The following is a 19,862-nucleotide window of genomic DNA, read 5'->3' on the forward strand; positions in this document are numbered from 1 at the left end:
GTCAAAAAAAAGTCTGACAATTATAGATACCACAATGAGTAAAATGCCCAGTATTGGGGGCTGTTACTAGTGAGCTATAAAAGATAAACAGAGAACATCATAAAAAGAATTAATGGGACTGAAGTAGAGAAACAGTTAGAGATATAATGTTTTTGTCCATGGCAACGCCATAGGAGATGAAATGTATTACAATACATTGCAAGTTCCACAATATAATTGGTATAACCTCTTGCCATTATAAAATAGCTTATCCTCCAACTCACTGAGTAAAGCCATGGGGGGGTTGTTTGTGTACATATGTAGGTAGGTTCCACTTTTTAAATGTAATGTGTTTGCCAAATACCACAACTTGGTGACAAAATTGCACCGCAACTTGTTGCAACAAGAATCACAATTTGCTGGTCGGTCCTGCTCCCCCCACCTCCTTCCCTGGTGAAGAGAAGCTTTCAGCATGCCCTAATCTTACTGTAAAGCAAACCACATCCTGCCCATCAACCCAATTCAGTTTAATGAAAAGCTTTTGATTCCTCCAGCAGTCTATGAACCATCAATACATCACCTGTTGGTCAATAAAATGACCGTGCATGATTGCCCACACAGATGTATTTCCCTATATGGCTGGAAATCTGTGTTTCGCATGTGTACGTCTGTAAATAGCTGCTGGTGTGCGTGATATATATAAAAAAATGTGCTTCTCAAATCTGCCCCATATTCTTTAATGAGGTTTTTTTGTTCTTTCTTCACTCCTATGCACAAATTGAAATATTCAATGTTGGTGCTGTTAATGTCGATTATGATTTGGTTGCAGATCACGAAAAGAGAAAAAAAAATGATTACCTAAAAGGCCCTTTTGCTCCTCAAACAAGAGCAGTCTATGCTTTATATCTAGGGCAGTTGATGCTGAGATGCTGGTTGTCAAGGGAACAGGTTGTGCCTGCTTGGAGGGGGATGGGCAGCTGCTGAAGAAGCATCATGGGAAAGCTGTACTCTGATACCACCTCCAAAATGAATAATCTGAGTGAAGGTGTAGAAATGTTGCCCTCCAATTTTTAAATGTGTCCCTCTAGTTTATCCCAGTTTATGCGCCTTCTGTGGCCCAGTTGGCAAGCATGCAACCTGCAGGAACTGGGAGCGGTCGGGGCAACTTCATTTTCGAAACCCGTGGAGCACCATCTTGGTTTCCTGGCCACGCTGCAGCAAAGGGGATTGAATAGATTCTACAGTGGGATTGGGAAGAGAAATGAAAGTATCAGCAACCATACAAATGGTATTTTTGTTGGGAGGAAGGTGCATTCTCCGAATAAACTTACTTACGGTGGTCCCTAACATTGAAAATAAGCACGCAGCTTGCTCAATGTGACTGAGTTCCACTTGTCAAAAATACTCCGCCTTCTTCCTGGAAGATCAGCCGTTGCTTTGTGTCTGAAAGAATTGAAAGCTGCTGGCCTAATGCTGCTCCTCCTGTTTTCATTTGTGCAGGATGGTGAAGGGGAAGTTTGAAGAGGACGGAAACATTACCTTGAATGACCTGGACAAAGTGCTTCCTGTGCGGCAGGTAAGGCCTGTACCTCACACTGCAAACCTCTTCACATTCACCATAGTCAGCGTCAACTCAGGACCTCCTGCCTGGAGAGAGAAAGTTATGTGGAATAATAGATGGCTGGGGATGTGGTACAAAGCGACAACCTTTTTTTCTTCAAGTTATAAATACTTCTGATGGTTGATAGTTCACTGGGGGCTCAGCTGTGCAGACTGACTCAACTGCCTTTTCAATTCTGGGACCTGGGTTTGAACCAATAACAACTTTTACAGCACCTCTTAACGTAGCAAAACGTCCCAAGGCGCTTTTGAGATAATCAGGCTGCAAATCATTCTGCAGTTTTTGTGAGGGAAAGCGTCATGGGTGCTGTGCACCTGATAGAGTCTTCATAAAATGATTGGCCTTTGGTTTCAGGAGGGTCCCCAAACACTGCAGTTACTTTCGGCAATGTTAAGCACTGAGAAAATGGGCACTGAATGACCTGATGGAGTGTTAGGGAGCTTTAGTTTTGTGACCTGGTCTGCCATCTAGTGATTCTGTTTGGCATTACAGCTCATCAGTTTTCAATTGAGACAATACTTGTTTGTACTGGCTGTTATTAATTTTTGCATTTGTAGCTGAGTGTAAATTTGAAAAAATGCTAATATTCATATGAAAAGAAATTAGAAGAGAACTGACATTTTGAAGATTAGAAAGGGGGATTTATAAATTTGATCTAGGAAGATTGTCCTATATGGTAAAATGTTCAAATATCAATGGACACATGATAAACTCGGAATTTAGGAATAAGAGGCATGTCAGGAACATTTGTTCTTGCCCAAAGGATGGTCGACTCAATTGTTGGTAAACTACTCGAGGTCCATTATCATAGTTGGTACAGAACAGGAGGAGGCCATTCAGCCCATCATGCCTGTGCCGGCTCTTTGAAAGAGCTACCTAATTAGTCCCATTCCCCTGCTCTTTCCCCATAGCCCTGTAAAAAAATTTTCCCTTCAAGTATTTATCCAGTTCCCTTTTGAAAGTTACTATTGAATCTGCTTCCACCACCCTTTCAGGCAGTGCATTCCAGATCATTACAACTCGCTGCGTAAAAAAATGTTTCCTCATGTCGCCTGTGACTCTTTTGCCGATCACCTTTAAATCTGTGTCCTCTGGTGACCGACCCTTCTGCCAGTAGAAACAGTTTCTCCTTGTTTAATCTGTCAAAACTGTTCATAATTTTGAACACCTTTATCATATCTCCCCTTAACCTTCTCTGTTCTAAGGAGAACAACTCCAGCTTCTCCAGTCTCTCCACATAACTGAAATCACTCATCCTTGGCACCATTCTAGTAAATCTCTTCTGCACCTTCTCTAAGGCCTTGACATCCTTCCTAAAGTGTGGTGCCCAGAATTGAAAACAATACTTCAGCCGAGGCCTAACCAGTGTTTTGTAAAGTTTCAGCATAACTTCCATGCTTTTGTACTCTATGCCTCTATTAATAAAGCCTAGGATCCCATGTGCTTTTTTAACAGCCTTCTCAACTTGTCCTGCCACCTTCAAAGATTTGTGTATGTGCACCCCCAGGTCTCTCTGTTCCTGCACCCTCTTTAAAATTGTGCCATTTAGTTTATATTGCGCCTCCTCATTCTTCTGACGAAAATGTATCACTTCACATTTCTCTGCTTTAAATTTAATCTACCAAGTGTCTGCCCATTTCACCAGTCTATCTGTGTCCTTCTGAAGTCTATTACTGTCCTTCATGTTGTTTACTACATTTCTGAGTTTCGTGTCATCTGCAACTTGGAAATTATCCCCTCTATACCCAAGTCCAGGTCATTAATATGTATCAAGAAGAGCAGTGATCCTAATACTGACCGCTGGGAAACACCACTGTATACTTCCCTCCAGTCTGAAAAACAACCATTCACCTTTACTCTTTGTTTTCTGACCCATAGCCAATTTCATATCCACGCTGCCACTGTCCCTTTAATCCCGTGGGCTTCAATTTTACTATCAAGTCTATTGTGTGGTACTTTATCGAATGCCTTTTGAAAGTCCAAATACGCAACATCAACCACACAACACTCATCATCCCTCTCTGTTACTTCATTAAAGAATCAATCAGGTTAGTCAAACACTATTTTCCTTTAACAGATCTGTGCTGACTTTCATTTATTAGCCTATACTTTTCCAAGTGCCAATTAATTTTGTCCCAGATTATTGTGTCTCAAAGTTTCCCCACCACCGAGATTAGGGTAACTGGCCTGTCGTTGCCGGGTTTTTCCCCCTCCCCTTTTTTGAACAGGGGTGTAACATTCGCAATCCTCCGGTACCATCCTCCAATCTAAGGAGAATTGGAAGATTTTGGCCAGAACCTCTGCAATTTCCATCCTTACTTTCCTTAGTAACCGAGGATGCGTCCCATCTGGACCGGGTGACTTTTCTACTTTGAGTGCTGTCAATCTTTGAAGTACCTCCTCCTTTACTGTAACATTGGCAGCATCCTCTTCTCTAGTGAAGACGGATGTGAAGTATTCATTTAGTACCTCAGCCATGCCCTTTGCCTCCACAAGCTGACCTTTTTTGTCCCTAATCAGTCCCACCCTTCCTTTGACTACCCTTTTACTATTTATATGTTTATAAAAGACTTTTGGGTTCCCTTTTCTATTAGCCGCTAATCTATTCTCATACTCTCTCTTTATCCCTCATTCCCTTTTTTAGATCCCCTCTTTACTTTCTGTATTCAACCTGGTTCTCTACTGAATGATTCTTTGTTAACTCACTGAAATTTGCCCTCTTCCAGTTCAGCAATTTCGCATTTGATTGTTCCTTGTCCTTTTTCATAACTATTCTGTACCTAATATTATGATCACTGTTCCCCAAATGCTCCCCCACTGAAACATGTTCCACCTGCCCTACTTCATTCCCCAGAATTAGATCTAGCACTGTTTCCTTCCTGGTTGGGCTGGAAACACATTGTTGCAGAAAGTTCTCTTGAACACATTTCAGGAATTCCTCCCCCTCTTTGCAGGGAGGAATTCCTGAAATGTGTGGGATAAAATTACTTGGCACCTGGAGAAACACGAATCAATCTGGGCCAGTCAGCACAGATCTCTAAAAGGCAGGGCGTGCTTGACCAGCCTTATCGAATTCTTTGGAGAAATACCAGAGATGATAGGTAAGGGAAAATGCCTTGGGTTTGTATAGATTTTCAAAAATCATTTGATAAGGAACCACAAGAGACTTACGGCTAAGAAAATAGCACATGGAACGAAGGAGAATTTGCCACATGGGTAGAGAGATGGTTGGAGGAAAGAAAAAAAAGTTAGAGGTAAAAGGAAGTTTCTTTAAGTGGAAAAATGTGTGGCTTTTAAATGGATTAGAGCAGGAGCGGGAACTTGATGTAGAGATGCACAGGTCATTAAAGGTGCTCAATTTGAGGACATGTGTCAGTGAATACCATGTACCTTTTGTAGTTGTAAATCCAACTGCAGGCAACAGCTGGCTGCATAATTCAACAATGCCTTCCACTGTATTTACTGAACTTTGGGTTTCACCACTTTCCTCTGAAATCATTAAACTTGCCTGTATAGTTCCTTTCATGCTGTTTCACATTCCTGTACAACCATTTGTTTTCAGAGGCTAACCTGCACCTTGGGCAGCTGGTACTCATATTTTCTCCACTGCTTAATTCTTTACCCGGGTTTCTGCCCCAGTATTTGCTTTCAGTCAGACCCAATTGCACAGATGTGACCTGGGGCTCCATTTTCCACATGTGTGATCCTTCACAGCCCGTTACATTTTTTTCCCTTCTTCTTATGCTCATTTTTGCTCTTTTCTCCATTGCGCTCCTTTCATGTAACTTTTTAAAAATGTTTCTCCTGTACATTTTTGTACTCCCACTTTTTAAATTCTGGACAGTCGCACATGTGCAATCCAGCTGAACCTCCGGTATCTTCCAAAGAATGAATGAAAAGTCCAGGTGGAAACATGCATGGAGAGAGGGAGAGTATTTGCACATTTGGATAATGTGGAACTTCACAACTCAGAACCAACATGAGAGGCAACAAAGGAGAGAAAAGATAAGTGAAGCAACAAAGGATGGAACAGGCAGCGATAATGACCACAAACCTAAGTAACATGAAGAAGATAATCTCAAATCTTGTTTTTCTTTGTAAGCATACCAGGGGCGATCAGCTGGTGTTACAAAAGTTGCTGATAGCACCAAGCTGTCTGGTCCGTTGGAGTTTGAGATCTGGAGTAATTAAGTGGGTGAGTTATGGGGCACTGGTGCAGGAGGGGAGCAGTGGGTGCTTTTACCCTGTAGCTGGCTATGCTCCACCTCTTCTGGAAGTACTTGATGCTGATATTAATTGCTTGAAATGGGAAAGTGTTCCATTCCCCAGTCGGGTTGCCAGCCCTCCAGGAGTGTCTCCAGGCTTCCTGCCAGGAATTGAAGATTAATCTCCAAGACATGATTACGAGCAACCCTGCAGAAAAAACATAGGGACATTAAAAAAAAATTGTGATTTTTTTTTTCATTTTCTTTGAACATTTATTAGTTTTAAAAATATTGGAGACAGGATAAACAGGCTGTTTGATGACAGTCAAGCATCATCCAATCGGGCAATTAAGAGCCTGTTTGCCTTCCAATTGGCGTGGGAAGGCAGTGCGCCACGAGGATGGTCGTGTTGGGTGACCAGTAGCGGGAGAGTGGGGAAGGAGCAGTTGGTGATGTGATGAAACCTCCAGGAATACGTCCAGCCAGAGTTGGCAACCCTATTCCCCCAAAGTTAACATCCTTCATCTTAATGAGCACAAAAGGAAAGTCACATTCAAGACTGAGATTAGCCAAGAGTTTTTATTTTCCGACACAGTGGACTCCCAGCTAAAGCAATGAAAACGTGTTGATTAATATCTTTACATAGGACATGGGTGAATATCTGGATCAAAGTCAATTGCTGTTATGATAGTTACTCTGGGAACTTGAAATGCCATGCTAAGGATATACATTGTAAGTGGCAAAGTTAAATTGTTAATCTGGTGTTTTATTTGATTTCCCTTTTGGAGACGGGTGACTTTGGACCTATGGTTCCCAAAGCTGCCCACCTCTAGGGGTTTTGCTCTCCTCATGTCTGGGTCAGTTGTAGACTAACTGATAGAGATTAATTGCTATGATTAGTCCACAACTCCGTTATTGTTGTATTATGTGACCGCCAGGATGGTAGAAGGTGAATTAGATGGACCTTGGTCTTTTTTTGTCTAGCAATTCCAGTGTTCCTACATGGGAGCAACTTCATAAAACTTTTCTTCAGAAAATTAAATGGTTAAGTTGAGTCCACGATAAAGCAGCCTAAGGCAGAAAGAAGTTTGATGATGAAAATCCTTTCTAATTTCATGCTTTCTAATGTTCTTTATCTTCATGAGAGCCACATTTGGTACTGTTCTGATAAACAGATCTGTTTAAAATGGTGACAGGTCAGCAGCAGCACAGGCCAAAAGCAGAGTAAAACTCACTTTGCCCATCAATCTTCCTTACCTACAACCGATGAAGAACAGCCCTACCGTAGCAATGTGCTTCAGTCCTAATGCCACTGATCACAGCAGCTGTCATGGGACTTCTGTGAATAAGATTGCCAATTAGGGACATTTTTATCCTGTGTGGAAAGATACTGTGGGCTGAGCAAGAAAAAATAGTTTCACGTAGTACAATATAGCAAGCAGAGAGAGATCCTTGCATCATGACTAAAGGATTGATTAAGAAAGGGAAGATAGATTATGAAAATAAATTAGCAAAAAATATAAAAACAGATAGCAAGAGTTTCTACAGTTATATAAAAAGAAAAATGGTGGCTAAGGCAAACGTAGGTCCCTTAGAGGATGAGACCGGGAAATTAATGGTGGGAAACATGGAGATGGCAAAAATGCTGAACAAATATTTTGTTTCAGTCTTTACGGTAGAGGACACTAAGAATATCCCAACACTGGACAAACAGGGGGCTCTAGAGGGGGGAGGAGCTAAATACGATTAAAATCACTAAGGAATTGGTACTCAGTAAATTAATGGGACTCAAGGCGGATAAATCCCCTGGACCTGATGGCTTCCATCCTAGGGTCTTGAGGGAAGTGGCAGTCGGGATTGTGGATGCTTTGGTAATAATTTTCCAAAATTCTCTGGACTCGGCAAAGGTCCCGGCAGATTGGAAAACTGCTAATGTAACACCCTTATTTAAAAAGGGTAGTAGGCAGAAGGCTGGAAATTATAGACCAGTTAGCCTAACATCTGTGGTGGGTAAAATTTTGGAGTCTATTATTGAGGAGACAGTAGCGGAACATTTGGATAAACATAATTTAATAGGACAAAGTCAGCATGGCTTTACGAAGGGGAAGTCATGTCTGACAAATTTGCTTGAGTTCTTTGAGGACATAACGTACAGGGTGGATAAAGGGGAACCAGTGGACGTAGTGTATTTAGACATCCAGAAGGCATTCGACAAGGTGCCACATAAAAGATTATTGCTCAAGATAAAGAGTCACTGGATTGGGGGTAATATTCTGGCATGGGTGGAGGATTGGTTATCTAACAGGAAGCAGAGAGTTGGGATAAATGGTTCATTCTCGGACTGGCAACCAGTAGCCAGTGGTGTTCCGCAGGGGTCGGTGCTGGGTCCCCAACTCTTTACAATCTATATTAACGATTTGGAGGAGGGGACTGAGTGTAACATATCAAAGTTTGCAGATGATACAAAGATGGGAGGGAAAGTGGAGAGTGAGGAGGACATAAAAAACCTACGAGGGGATATAGACAGGCTGGGTGAGTGGGTGGAGATTTGGCAGATGCAATACAATATTGGAAAATGTGAGGTTATGCACTTTGGCAGGAAAAATCAGAGAGCAAGTTATTATCTTAATGGCGAGAAACTGGAAAGTACTGCAGTACAAAGGGATCTGGGGGTCCTCGTGCAAGAAAATCAAAAAGTTATTATGCAGGTGCAGCAGGTGATCAAGAAGGCCAACAGAATGTTGGCTTTTATTGCTAGGGGGATAGAATATAAAAACAGGGAGGTATTGCTGCAGTTATATATAAGGTATTGGTGAGACCGCACCTGGAATACTGCATACAGTTTTGGTGTCCATACTTAAGAAAAGACATACTTGCTCTCGAGGCAGTACAAAGAAGGTTCACTCGGTTAATCCCGGGGATGAGGGGGCGGACATATGAGGAGAGGCTGAGTAGATTGGGACTCTACTCATTGGAGTTCAGAAGAATGAGAGGCGATCTTATTGAAACATATAAGATTGTGAAGGGGCTTGATCGGGTGGATGCGGTAAGGATGTTCCCAAGGATGGGTGAAACTAGAACTAGGGGGCATAATCTTAGAATAAGGGGCTGCTCTTTCAAAACTGAGATGAGGAGAAACTTCTTCACTCAGAGGGTAGTAGGTCTGTGGAATTTGCTGCCCCAGGAAGCTGTGGAAGCTACATCATTAAATAAATTTAAAACAGAAATAGACAGTTTCCTAGAAGTTAAGGGAATTAGGGGTTACGGGGAGTGGGCAGGAAATTGGACATGAATTTTAGATTTGAGGTTAGGATCAGATCAGCCATGATCTTATTGAATGGCGGAGCAGGCTCGAGGGGCCGATTGGCCTACTCCTGCTCCTATTTCTTATGTTCTTATGTTCTTATATCCGTTTCACTCACTGTTTACCCCAGCACCAGGCTTCAATTTGTTCAGTTGGCAGTCGTGACATTTCCTTGGTGCAGACCTATGTTTGCCAGTGGGTGGCGGTATTTTGCTGTGAATGACATTTGTAACTATTGACTGTGCTCTGTTGCAAGAGCTGCACTCCTTCTCCCTTTTGAGCAGAGGGGGTGTGGGGGAGCTAAAAGTTCTGCCACTTTTGCAAAACTTTGTGTTATTGATGATGTGATACCTTGGCTCAGTCGTAGAACTCTCATCTCTGAGTCAGATGGTTGTGGGTACAAGTCCCATTCCAGAGCAGAGAGATAAGAGAGAAAATAAATCACATTTTTTACTTTTTAAAAAAACACTTGATGTCCCAGAGGAATTGGCTAAACATCTGATCCTGTGAATACACTAATCTCAAGTGTGAGCTAATTTCTTGTAATGGGCTGATGTTTACCACATCCAGCTGTGCTCCTTTCACAGTCTATAATATTGAAGGTATTCTTTTTCAAATTGAGAAATCTGGGTGAAGAGCAAAGGTCCATAATCCAGGCCATCACCATAGCTAAAAAGAGAAGGAGAGAAAATGGCGTAATTGTTTTTTTTAAAAAGCAGTGACTAACTTCTGCCAAGCTTGAGTTTTAAGTGCCAGTAGATTGTAAGAAATGGAGAAGATTGAGTGAAGTAAGGCACACTACAGTTTTGAGATCTTGTCGCAAGATTACTTGGAGTAGGTGCAAACTTGAATGTTCTGTATAAGGACAGTTAATTAACGTCATGTGGCATTAACCCGACTTCCTATTTGAAATCTTATATTTTCAACCTCCTGCCCCCTCCCTAGACACTTCGTTTTTAAAATAACACAATCTAGAATGTTCTGAGCAGGTTTCAGACATTTGGCTGGGACAGACCTGGCAGTCGAAGGTCCTGTTTTTTGGCATTCCCTGTTGGGATTGATGGTTTGGATTTTGTTTTCTTTCTTTTACTGTCAACTGAGATTAAAGATATCCTTAAAAATGACATTAATATCGCCGAGATACTAGTTATTTGGTCCACGGCGACTGTGTTGCCAAGAATGAGGCTGTCTATCTGACAGGGTTTGCCTGTGCTTTTTACAGCTGTTATAAAGAAAAACAGTCGAGTCGGGGTAATTTTTTTTGGGGCTTCCCTTCCTCCCATTCCAGCTTTCTCTCCTCCTGTCCTTAAGAGAGCATTTTGGTGGCAGTGAACATAACTCAGTTAGATTTAGCGTAGTTATGGAAAAGGACAAAGATAGAACAGGAGTCAAAGTTCTCAATTGGGGAAAGGCCAATTTTATTAAGCTGAGAAGTGATTTAGCAAAAATGAACTGGAAACAGCTACTTGAAGGTTAAAACAGTGTTAGAGCAGTGGGAGGCATTCAAGGGAGAGATTCAAGGGGTTCGGAGTCAACATATTCTCACAAAGAAAAAGGGTGGGACTGCCAAATCTAGAGCCCCCTGGATGTCAAGGAGCATACAGGGTAAGATAAGGCAGAAAAGGAAAGCTTATGTCAGACACAGAGAACTCAATACTGCAGAAAGCCTAGAGGTGTATAGAAAGTGCAGGGGTGAAATTAAAAAGGAAATTGGGAAAGCAAAGAGAGTGCACGAAAAAATATTGGCAAGGAAAATCCAAAGATGTTTTATAAATACATAAAGAGCAAGAGGATAACTAAGGAAAGAGTAGGGCCGATTGGAGACCAATAAGGTAACTTATGTGTGGAGGCGGAAGATGTTGGTAAGGTTCTAATGAATACTTTGCGTCTGTCTTCACAAAAGAGAGAGATGATGCAGACATTGTCGTTGAGGAGGAGTGTGAAATATTGGATGGGATAAACATAGTGAAAGAGGAAATATTAAGGGGTTTAGCACCTTTGAAAGTAGATAAATGGCCAGGCCCAGATGAAATATATCCCAGGCTGTTAAAAGAAGGGAGGAAATAGCGGAGGCTCTGACCATCATTTTCCAATCTTCCCTGATACAGGCATGGTGCCGGAGGATTGGCGGACTGCGAACGTTCTACCATTGTTTAAAAAGGCAGAGAGAGATAGACCGAGTAATTACAGGCCAGTCAGTCTAACCTCGATGGTGGGCAAATTATTGGAATCAATTCTGAGGGACAGGATAAATAGTCACTTAGAATGACACAGTAATCAAGGAGCAGTCAGCATGGATTTCGAAAGGGAAGATTGTGTCTGATTAACTTGATTGAATTTTTTGAGGAGGCAACAGCAAAGGCTATGGGCCCGGACAACATCCCGGCTGTAGTGTTGAAGACTTGCGCTCCAGAACTAGCTGCGCCTCTAGCCAAGCTGTTCCAGTACAGCTACAACACTGGCATCTACCCGACAATGTGGAAAATTGCCCAGGTATGTCCTGTCCACAAAAAGCAGGACAAATCCAATCCGGCCAATTACCGCCCCATCAGCCTACTCTCACCTTCCATCACTTTGCTGATGATTGTCGTCGACAGTGCTATCAAGCGGCACTTACTCATCGATAACCTGCTCACCGATGCTGAGTTTGGGTTCCGCCAGGACCACTCGGCTCCAGACCTCATTACAGCCTTGGTCCAAACATTGACAAAAGAGCTGAATTCCAGAGGTGAGGTGAGAGTAACTGCCCTTGACATCAAGGCAGCATTTGACTGAGGGTGGCACCAAGGAGCCCTAGTAAAATTGAAGTTAATGGGAATCGGGGAAAACTCTCCAGTGGCTGGAGTCATACCTAGCACAAAGGAAGATGGTAGTGGTTGTTGAAGGCCAATCATCTCAGCCCCAGGGCATTGCTGCAGGAGTTCCTCAGGGCAGTGTCCTAGGCCCAACCATCTTCAGCTGCTTCATCAATGACCTTCCCTCCATCATGAGGTCAGAAATGGGGATGTTCGCTGATGATTGCACAGTGTCCAGTTCCATTCGCAACCCCTCAGATAATGAAGCAGTCCGAGCCCGCATGCAGCATGACCTGGACAACATCCAGACTTGGGCATTCACGCCAGACAAGTAACATTCGCTCCAGACAAGTGCCAGGCAATGAACATCTCCAACAAGAGAGTCCAACCACCTCCCCTTGACATTCAACAGCATTACCATTGCCGAATCCCCCACCATCAACATCCTGGGGGTCACCATTGATCAGAAACTTAACTGGACATAAATACTGTGGCTACAAGAGCAGGTCAAAGGCTGGGTGTTCTGTGGCGAATGACTCACCTCCTGACTCCCCAAAGCCTTTCCACCGTCTACAAGGCACAAGTCAGGAGTGTGATGGAGTATTCTCCACTTGCCTGGATGAGTGCAGCTCCAACAACACTCAAGAAGCTCGACACCGTCCAGGACAAAGCAGCCCGCTTGATTGGCACCCCATCCACCACCCTAAACATTCACTCCCTTCACCACCGGCGCACAGTGGCTGCAGTGTGTACCATCCACAGGATGCACTGCAGCAACTCACCAAGGCTTCTTCGACAGCACCTCCCAAACCTGTGATCTCTACCACCTAGAAGGACAAGAGCAACAGGCACATGGGAACAACACCACCTGCACGTTCCCCTCCAAGTCACACACCATCCCGACTTGGAAATATATCGCTGTTCCTTCATTATCGCTGGGTCAAAATCCTGGAACTCCCTTCCTAACAGCACTGTGGGAGAACCTTCACCACACGGACTGCAGCGGTTCAAGAAGGCGGCTCACCACCACCTTCTCAAGGGCAATTGGGGATGGGTAATAAATGCCGGCCTCGCCAGTGATGCCTACATCCCATGAACGAATAAAAAAAAAAATAACAAGGTGGGTTGATGAAGGTAGTGCATTTGATGTCGTCTACATGGATTTTAGCAAGGCTTTTGACAAGGTCCCACATGGCAGACTGTTCAAAAAAGTACAAGTCCATGGGATCCATGGAAAAGTGGCAAGTTGGATCCAAAATTAGCTGAATGGCAGGAAGCAAAGGTTGATGGGTTTTTTTGTGACTGGAAGGCTGTTTCAAGGGGGGTTTCCGCAAGGTTCAATACTAGTCCTTTGCTTTTTGTGGTATATATTAATGATTTGGACTTAAATGTAAGGGGCATGATTAAGAAGTTTGCAGATGATATAAAAATTGGCCGTGTGGTTGATAGTGAGGAGGAAAGCTGTAGACTGCAGGAAGATATTAATGGACTGGTCAGGTGAGCAGAAAAGTGGCAAATGGAATTCAATCCAGAGAAGTGTGAGGTAATGCATTTGGGGAGAGCAAACAAGGCAAGGGAATACACAATAAATGGGCGGATACTGAGGTGTAGAGGAAGTGCATGCACCTTGGAGTGCATGTCCACAGATCCCTGAACGTAGCAGGACAAGTAGGTAAGGTGGTTAAGGAGGTATACGGGATTCTTTCCTTTCTTAGCCGAAGCATAAAATATAAGAACAGGGAGGTTATGCTAGAACTGTATAAAACACTACTTAGGCCACAGCTTGAGTATTGTGTACAGTTCTGGTCACCACATTACAGGAAAGATGTGATTGCACTAGAGAGGGTACAGAGGAAATTTACGAGGATGTTGCCAGGGCTGGTGAATTTTAGCTATGAGGAAAATTTGGATAGGCTGGGGTTGTTTACTTTGGAACGAAGGAGGCTGAGAGGAGATTTAATTAGAAAGAATCATAGAAAATTTACGGCACAGAAGGAGGCCATTCGCTCCATCGTGTCCACGCTGGCTGAGAAACGAGCCTCCCAGCCTAATCCCACCTTCCAGCATTTGGTCCATAGCCCTGCAGGTCACAGCTCTTCAGGTGCACATCCAGGCATTTGTTAAATGAGTTGAGGGTTTCTGCCTTTAGCACCCTCTCAGGCTCTGAGTTCCAGACCCCCACCACCCTCTGGATGAAAATGTTTTTTCCTCATTTCTGCTCTAATCCTTCTACCAATCACTTTAAATCTATGCCCCCGAGTTATTGACCCCCCTGCTAAGGGAAATAGGTCCTACTTATCCACTCTATAATTTTGTACACCTCGACCAAATCACCCCTCAGCCTCCTCTGTTCCAAGGAAAACAACCCCAGCCTATCCAATCTGTCATTGTAGCTAAAATTCTCCAGTCCTGGCAACATCCTTGTAAATCTCCTCTGCACCCTCTCTCTAGTGCAATTACATCTTTCCTGTAATGTGGTGACCAGAACTGTGTGCAGTACTCAAGCTGTGGCCTAACTAGTGTTTTATACAGCTCCAGCATAACATCCCTGCTTTTATATTCTATGCCTCGGCTAATAAAGGAAAGCATTCCATATGCCTCCTTAACCACATTATCTACCTGTCGTGCTACCTTCAGGGATCTGTGGACATGCACTCCAAGGTCCCTCACTTCCTCTACACCTCTCAGTATCCTCCCATTTATTGTGTATTCCCTTGCCTTGTTTGCTGTCCCCAAATGCATTACCTCACACCTCCTCCGGATTGAATTCCATTTGCCACTTTTCTGCCCATCTGACCAGTCCATTGATATCTTCCTGCAGTCTACAGCTTTCTTCCTCACTATCAACCACACAGCCTATGTTTGTGTCATCCGCAAATTTCTTAATCATGCCCCCTACAATTAAGTCCAAATCGTTAATGTTGTCAATTGAGGTGTACAAAATTATGAAGGGCCAAGATAGTGGATATGAAGGACCTATTTCCCTTAGCTGAGAGGTCAACAACCAGGGGGCATAGATTAAAGTGATCGGTAGAAGGATTAGAGGGGAGCTGAGGAAAAAAATTTTCACCCAGAGGGTGGTGGGTGTCTGGAACTCACTGCCAGAAAGGGTGGTAGAGGCGGAAACTCTCAACAGATTTAAAAAGTACTTGGGTGTGCACTTGAAGTGCCGTGACCCACAAGGCTACGAATCAAGTGCTGGAAAGTGGGATTAGGCTGGGTGGCTCACTTTTGGCCGGCGCAGACACAATGGGCCGAATGGCCTCTTTCTGTGCCGTAAATTTTCTATGATTCTAAGTTGCTAACTCTGCCGAGGGTATGACACTGGCTGCCTTTCAATGTCAGAGTGACCACTCTTCATGAGTCTAGACAGTAATGTATAGCCTTTTCACCTGGCCACCTTTCTTGAGGAGCATCTTCACCAAGGCAGGTCTTCTGCCATCCATGGATGTGTCCTGCTGAGCCTGGCCATATTTTCAGCCTGGGGTCATTAACCTTGCAACCTCCACTGGGATGTCATACAGTATGAGGGCTTTCCTCAGTGAGTGAAAGAGGTGGCCAGTGAGCTTTCCAGCAAAGGTAACTGGATAGTGAGCAGGAGCAGGAAACCTGTCTGATTATCTTCACTCCCCACATTTGTTCTTGATTACCTGTCAGTGGAAGCTAGTGCTTGCTATTCTTAATCATGCACTTACCCCAACAGTAAAATTGCCTTTTTAAAAAAAAAATGTCCATCAAGATGAGGGATTTTCATGGTGGGAAATGAAGCACTTTTCCTATGTCACCCAGTGTCATCGTCATCAAGCATCCGAGATCAGGTAAAACCTATTCTACTCTGCCCTAACCTGACACAAGCGCCACATTACTACACCAGGCTGACAGTCTGAATTTCGAACACCAATCATCCTTGTGATCTCTGAGTGAAATTTCCAGTCGGTACCAAATTAGGGGCAGTTTGAGTTGCAGGGCAAAATTGATTGATGTAGCTTGGAAACAGGAATAACAACAGGGTGTAGGGATGGTTTTGGGAGTACAGCCAGTTTTTATCTTTGGATGCTTAAGTAATGAATGAGGATTAAATGTTGCGTTTCATGCTTAATTTCATCAGCATGCCTTCCACATGCATATGCACACCATGTTTAATCCTCATTCATACCTTAACTCCATTATCATATCCCACATAATATCCACATTCATACACGTTTCCCAATACCATTATGCTTCATCCTCGTGCACAGATATTTCAGATTTTCACAACAAACTTAATTATTAATGTGGGCTGTTAAGAAATACAATCGTGCCATTATGGGTGATTATGAATAATTTGTGTGCCATAATTTGACTTATCCCCACCTCTTGCTCAAACCTGACTGTGACAAAAAAATTATTACTAACGTGATACTGGCTCATTTTATCCTGTCACAGTACATAAGGAGTTAAAAACCAGCTTCGCTCTCAGAAAAACATGTCTAAGCTTATTTTGATACGATAGTTGTAAAAGTTGGACATGTTGCCAAAACTACATGCCTGCAGAACGAGACAAGCTGGTCAATTCAGATACGTATGTCTTCTAAGATTGATTTCAATATATATTTGATTTGCTGCTCCTTTTGAGTTTAACAACTTGTTCTTAAAAAAAAAAAAAAAAAAATTCTGCTTGTAATCTTTCAGAAAGTATTCCTTGGCCCTGTCTGCTTGAATTTGGGTGCTCTGTCTGCAGGCTTTGTGGGGAGGGAGTCAGGCCAGAGTGCTTGCACAGTTGGTGAGACAAAATAAAAACTACCGTGTGAAATGGGCAGAGGCATGGCAGATGAAATTTAAGTGTGAAGTGATGCATTTTGGTAGGAAGAATGAGGAGAGGCAATATAAACTAAATGGTATAATTTTAAAGGGGGTGCAGGAACAGAGAGACCTGGGGATTCACAAATACAAATCTTTGAAGGTGGCAGGATGAGTTGAGAAAGCTGTTTTTTTAAAAAAAAGCATATGGGATCCTGGGCTTTATTAATAGAGGCATAGAGTACAAAAGCAAGGAAGTTATGCTAAACTTTTATAAAACACTGGTTTGGCCTCAACTGGAATATTGTTCAATTCTGGGCACCGCACTTTAGGAAAGATGTCAAGGCCTTAGAGAGGGTGCAGAAGAGATTTACTAGAATGGTGCCAGGGATGAGGGACTTCAGTTATGTGGAGAGACTGGAGAAGCTGGGGTTGTTCCCCTTAGAGCAGAGAAGGTTAAGGGGAGATTTGATAGAGGTGTTCAAAATCGTGAAGGGTCTAGACAGAGTAAATAACGAGAAACTGCTTTTAGTGGAAGAAGTGTCGGTGGGCAGAGATTTAAGGTGATCGGCAAAAGAGCCAGTGGCGGCATGAGGAAACATTTTTTTACGCAGCGAGTTATAATGGTCTGGAATGTGCTGTCTGAAAGGGCGGTGGAAGCAGATTCAATGCTAACATTTGAAAAGGATTTAGATAAATACTTGAAGGGAAAAAAAGTACAGGGCTATGGGGAAAGAGCAGGGCAATGAGACTAATTGGACAGCTCTTTCAAGAGCTGGCACAGGTACGATTGTCCGAATGGCCTCCTTCTGTGCTGTACCTAATATGATACTATGATGAGAATATTAAGTATATTATAATTTAGTTCAGCAGTAGTTGCTATTTGTTATTTTCTACTTAATCAAGAAATAATTAAGCTTAACATCTACAGCTGGTCACTGCTGCTGCTTAGCAATTGAGTCAAGCTCAGTGTCGTGATGTTCTGCTGCCTTCTGAAGTCAAATGTAAGGAATCTTACAACACCAGGTTATAGTCCAACAAATTTATTTTAAAATCACAAGCTTTCGGAGATTATCTCCTTCGTCAGACGAAGGAGATAATCTCCGAAAGCTTGTGATTTTAAAATAAATTTGTTGGACTATAACCTGGTGTTGTAAGATTCCTTACATTTGTCCACCCCAGTCCATCACCGGCATCTCCACATTCTGAAGTCAAGGCAGATCATGGGATAAAACGAGTCATCTGACATAAAGTGGAAGGTTCTCTGAGAATTCGATCCCTGGGGATAGCTACAACGTTACCTGGATATCTGGGGAGTGAGAGCATCCTCTGAAGCTAGAGTTCAAACACTGGAATGCCCAATGATTTTGAAAATATATCGCAAGTTTTAAAAAAAAAACCAACAGTGACATCTAATTATTGGTTTAATTATATCTCCGCGTTAGCTTTTCTTGGATGGCAAGTGTCTCTCGTAAATGTTTTCCGGATGAAACTGTATGGCATTGCTCTGAGTTTATTGATTTTTAATGGTGTTATGCCATTTAAAATGACAGATAGAGGAACATCATACCAGTATGGGCAATGGTAATTCCTCAGCTCAAAAAAAGTATATTGGTGTAGCAAGAAGCACAACATACATGATTCACTGTTGAGTTTTCAGTCCAGCTCCATGGATTATATTCTTTCATATGAAGTTTTATACATATCAGAAAATATGAAATCAAGAAGTTCAGCACCATCTAGCTCAAAGCAGGCCGCTTGATTGGCAGCCCATCAACCAGCTGATACATCCACGCCCTCCACCACTGGCATACCGTGGCTGCAGTGTGTACCACCTATAGGATGCACTGCAGCAACTCGCCAAGGCGGCTTCGGCAGCAACTCCCAGACCTGCAACCTCTGCCACCTAAAAGGACAAGGGCAGTACGATCATGGGAACAACACAATTTCCAAGTTCCTCGGCAAGTCACACACCATCCCGACTTGGAAATATATCGCAGTTCCTACATCGTCGCTGGGTCAAAATCCTGGAACTCCCTTCCTAACAGCACTGTGGGAGAACCTTCACCACACGGACTGCAGCGGTTCAAGAAGACGACTCACCACCACCTTCTCAAGGGCAATTAGGGATGGGCAATAAATGCCGGCCTCGCCAGCAACGCCCACATCCCAAGAATAATTTTAAAAATATTTATAATTTAAAGTTTTCAGTGGGCGAGGTCCCCAGATCTTCCTAGAAAATAAATCCAGTATATTATGTATAGTGTACCCACCTCTACAATTATTACTACCACTGGTGATGCAATTCTTTTATTTGTTCTTGGGATGTGGACAATGCTGGGAAGACTATATTTATTGCTCATCGTGGTTGTCCTGAGAAGGTGATGATGGGCCTTCTCCTTGAACCGTTAAGTCTTGGTTGCGTCTACTGCCACTATGGTGGCAGTAACACATTCTGGTATTGCCACAGACAGGATGTGGCAGGACAATACTCACCCAACACTTGGTCTGCAATGTGTAATTTGATCCAGTCCTCTGCAGAGTAACTCAAGTTCCCTCGAATGTGTAATTTGATCCAGTCATTATCAGGCAGGCGAGAGTTCAGACAAGGCAAATGCTCACGCCACCGAGTGCGGGAACCGCGAGCTCATGGAGGGATTTCAACATGAGGATGAGAATTTTAAAATCAAAGTATTGGTAGACCCGGAGCCAATGTAGGTCAGCGAGCACAGGGATGATGGGTGAACGAGACTTGCTGTGAGTTATGAAACAGGCAGCAGAGTTTTGGATGAGCTCAAGTATGTTGAGGGTGGAAGATGGGAGGTCAGCCAGGAGAGCATTGGAATAGTCAAGTCAAGAGGGAACAAAGGCATGGTTCACGGTTTCAGCAGCAGATGAGCTGAGCGATGGGTGGAGACGCGCGATGTTATGGAGGTGGAATTAGGCGGTCATGTGGTCGGAAGCTCATCTCAGGGTCAGATAGGACGCCAAGGTTGCGAATGGTCTGGTTCAGCCTCCGACAGTGGCCAGAGGGAGGGATAGGGTCAGTGGCTAGTGAACGGAGTTTGCGGCGGGGACCAAAGACCATAAGTTTAGTTGGAGGAAATTTTTGTTCATCCAATACTGGATGTCTGACCAGCAGTGTGACAAATCAGACAGTGGAGGGATTGAGGGAGGTG

The 19,862-nt window shown here is 43.3% G+C and overlaps 1 protein-coding gene across 3 annotated transcripts in view; it reads left to right on the forward strand.

The window, feature by feature from the left end:
• ctif (CBP80/20-dependent translation initiation factor) overlaps positions 1-19,862 on the forward strand; it is a 208,317-nt gene that overhangs the window by 94,423 nt on the left and 94,032 nt on the right. For all 3 annotated transcript variants that reach the window (XM_067983383.1, XM_067983373.1, XM_067983391.1), the window contains one exon: positions 1,480-1,555. In XM_067983383.1, coding sequence (XP_067839484.1) covers positions 1,480-1,555 — 76 coding nt within the window. The remainder of the gene's footprint in view (positions 1-1,479; positions 1,556-19,862) is intronic.

The sequence above is a fragment of the Heptranchias perlo genome, chromosome 1 (assembly GCF_035084215.1).
Source record: "Heptranchias perlo isolate sHepPer1 chromosome 1, sHepPer1.hap1, whole genome shotgun sequence".
In the NCBI taxonomy this organism is placed as follows: domain Eukaryota; kingdom Metazoa; phylum Chordata; class Chondrichthyes; order Hexanchiformes; family Hexanchidae; genus Heptranchias; species Heptranchias perlo.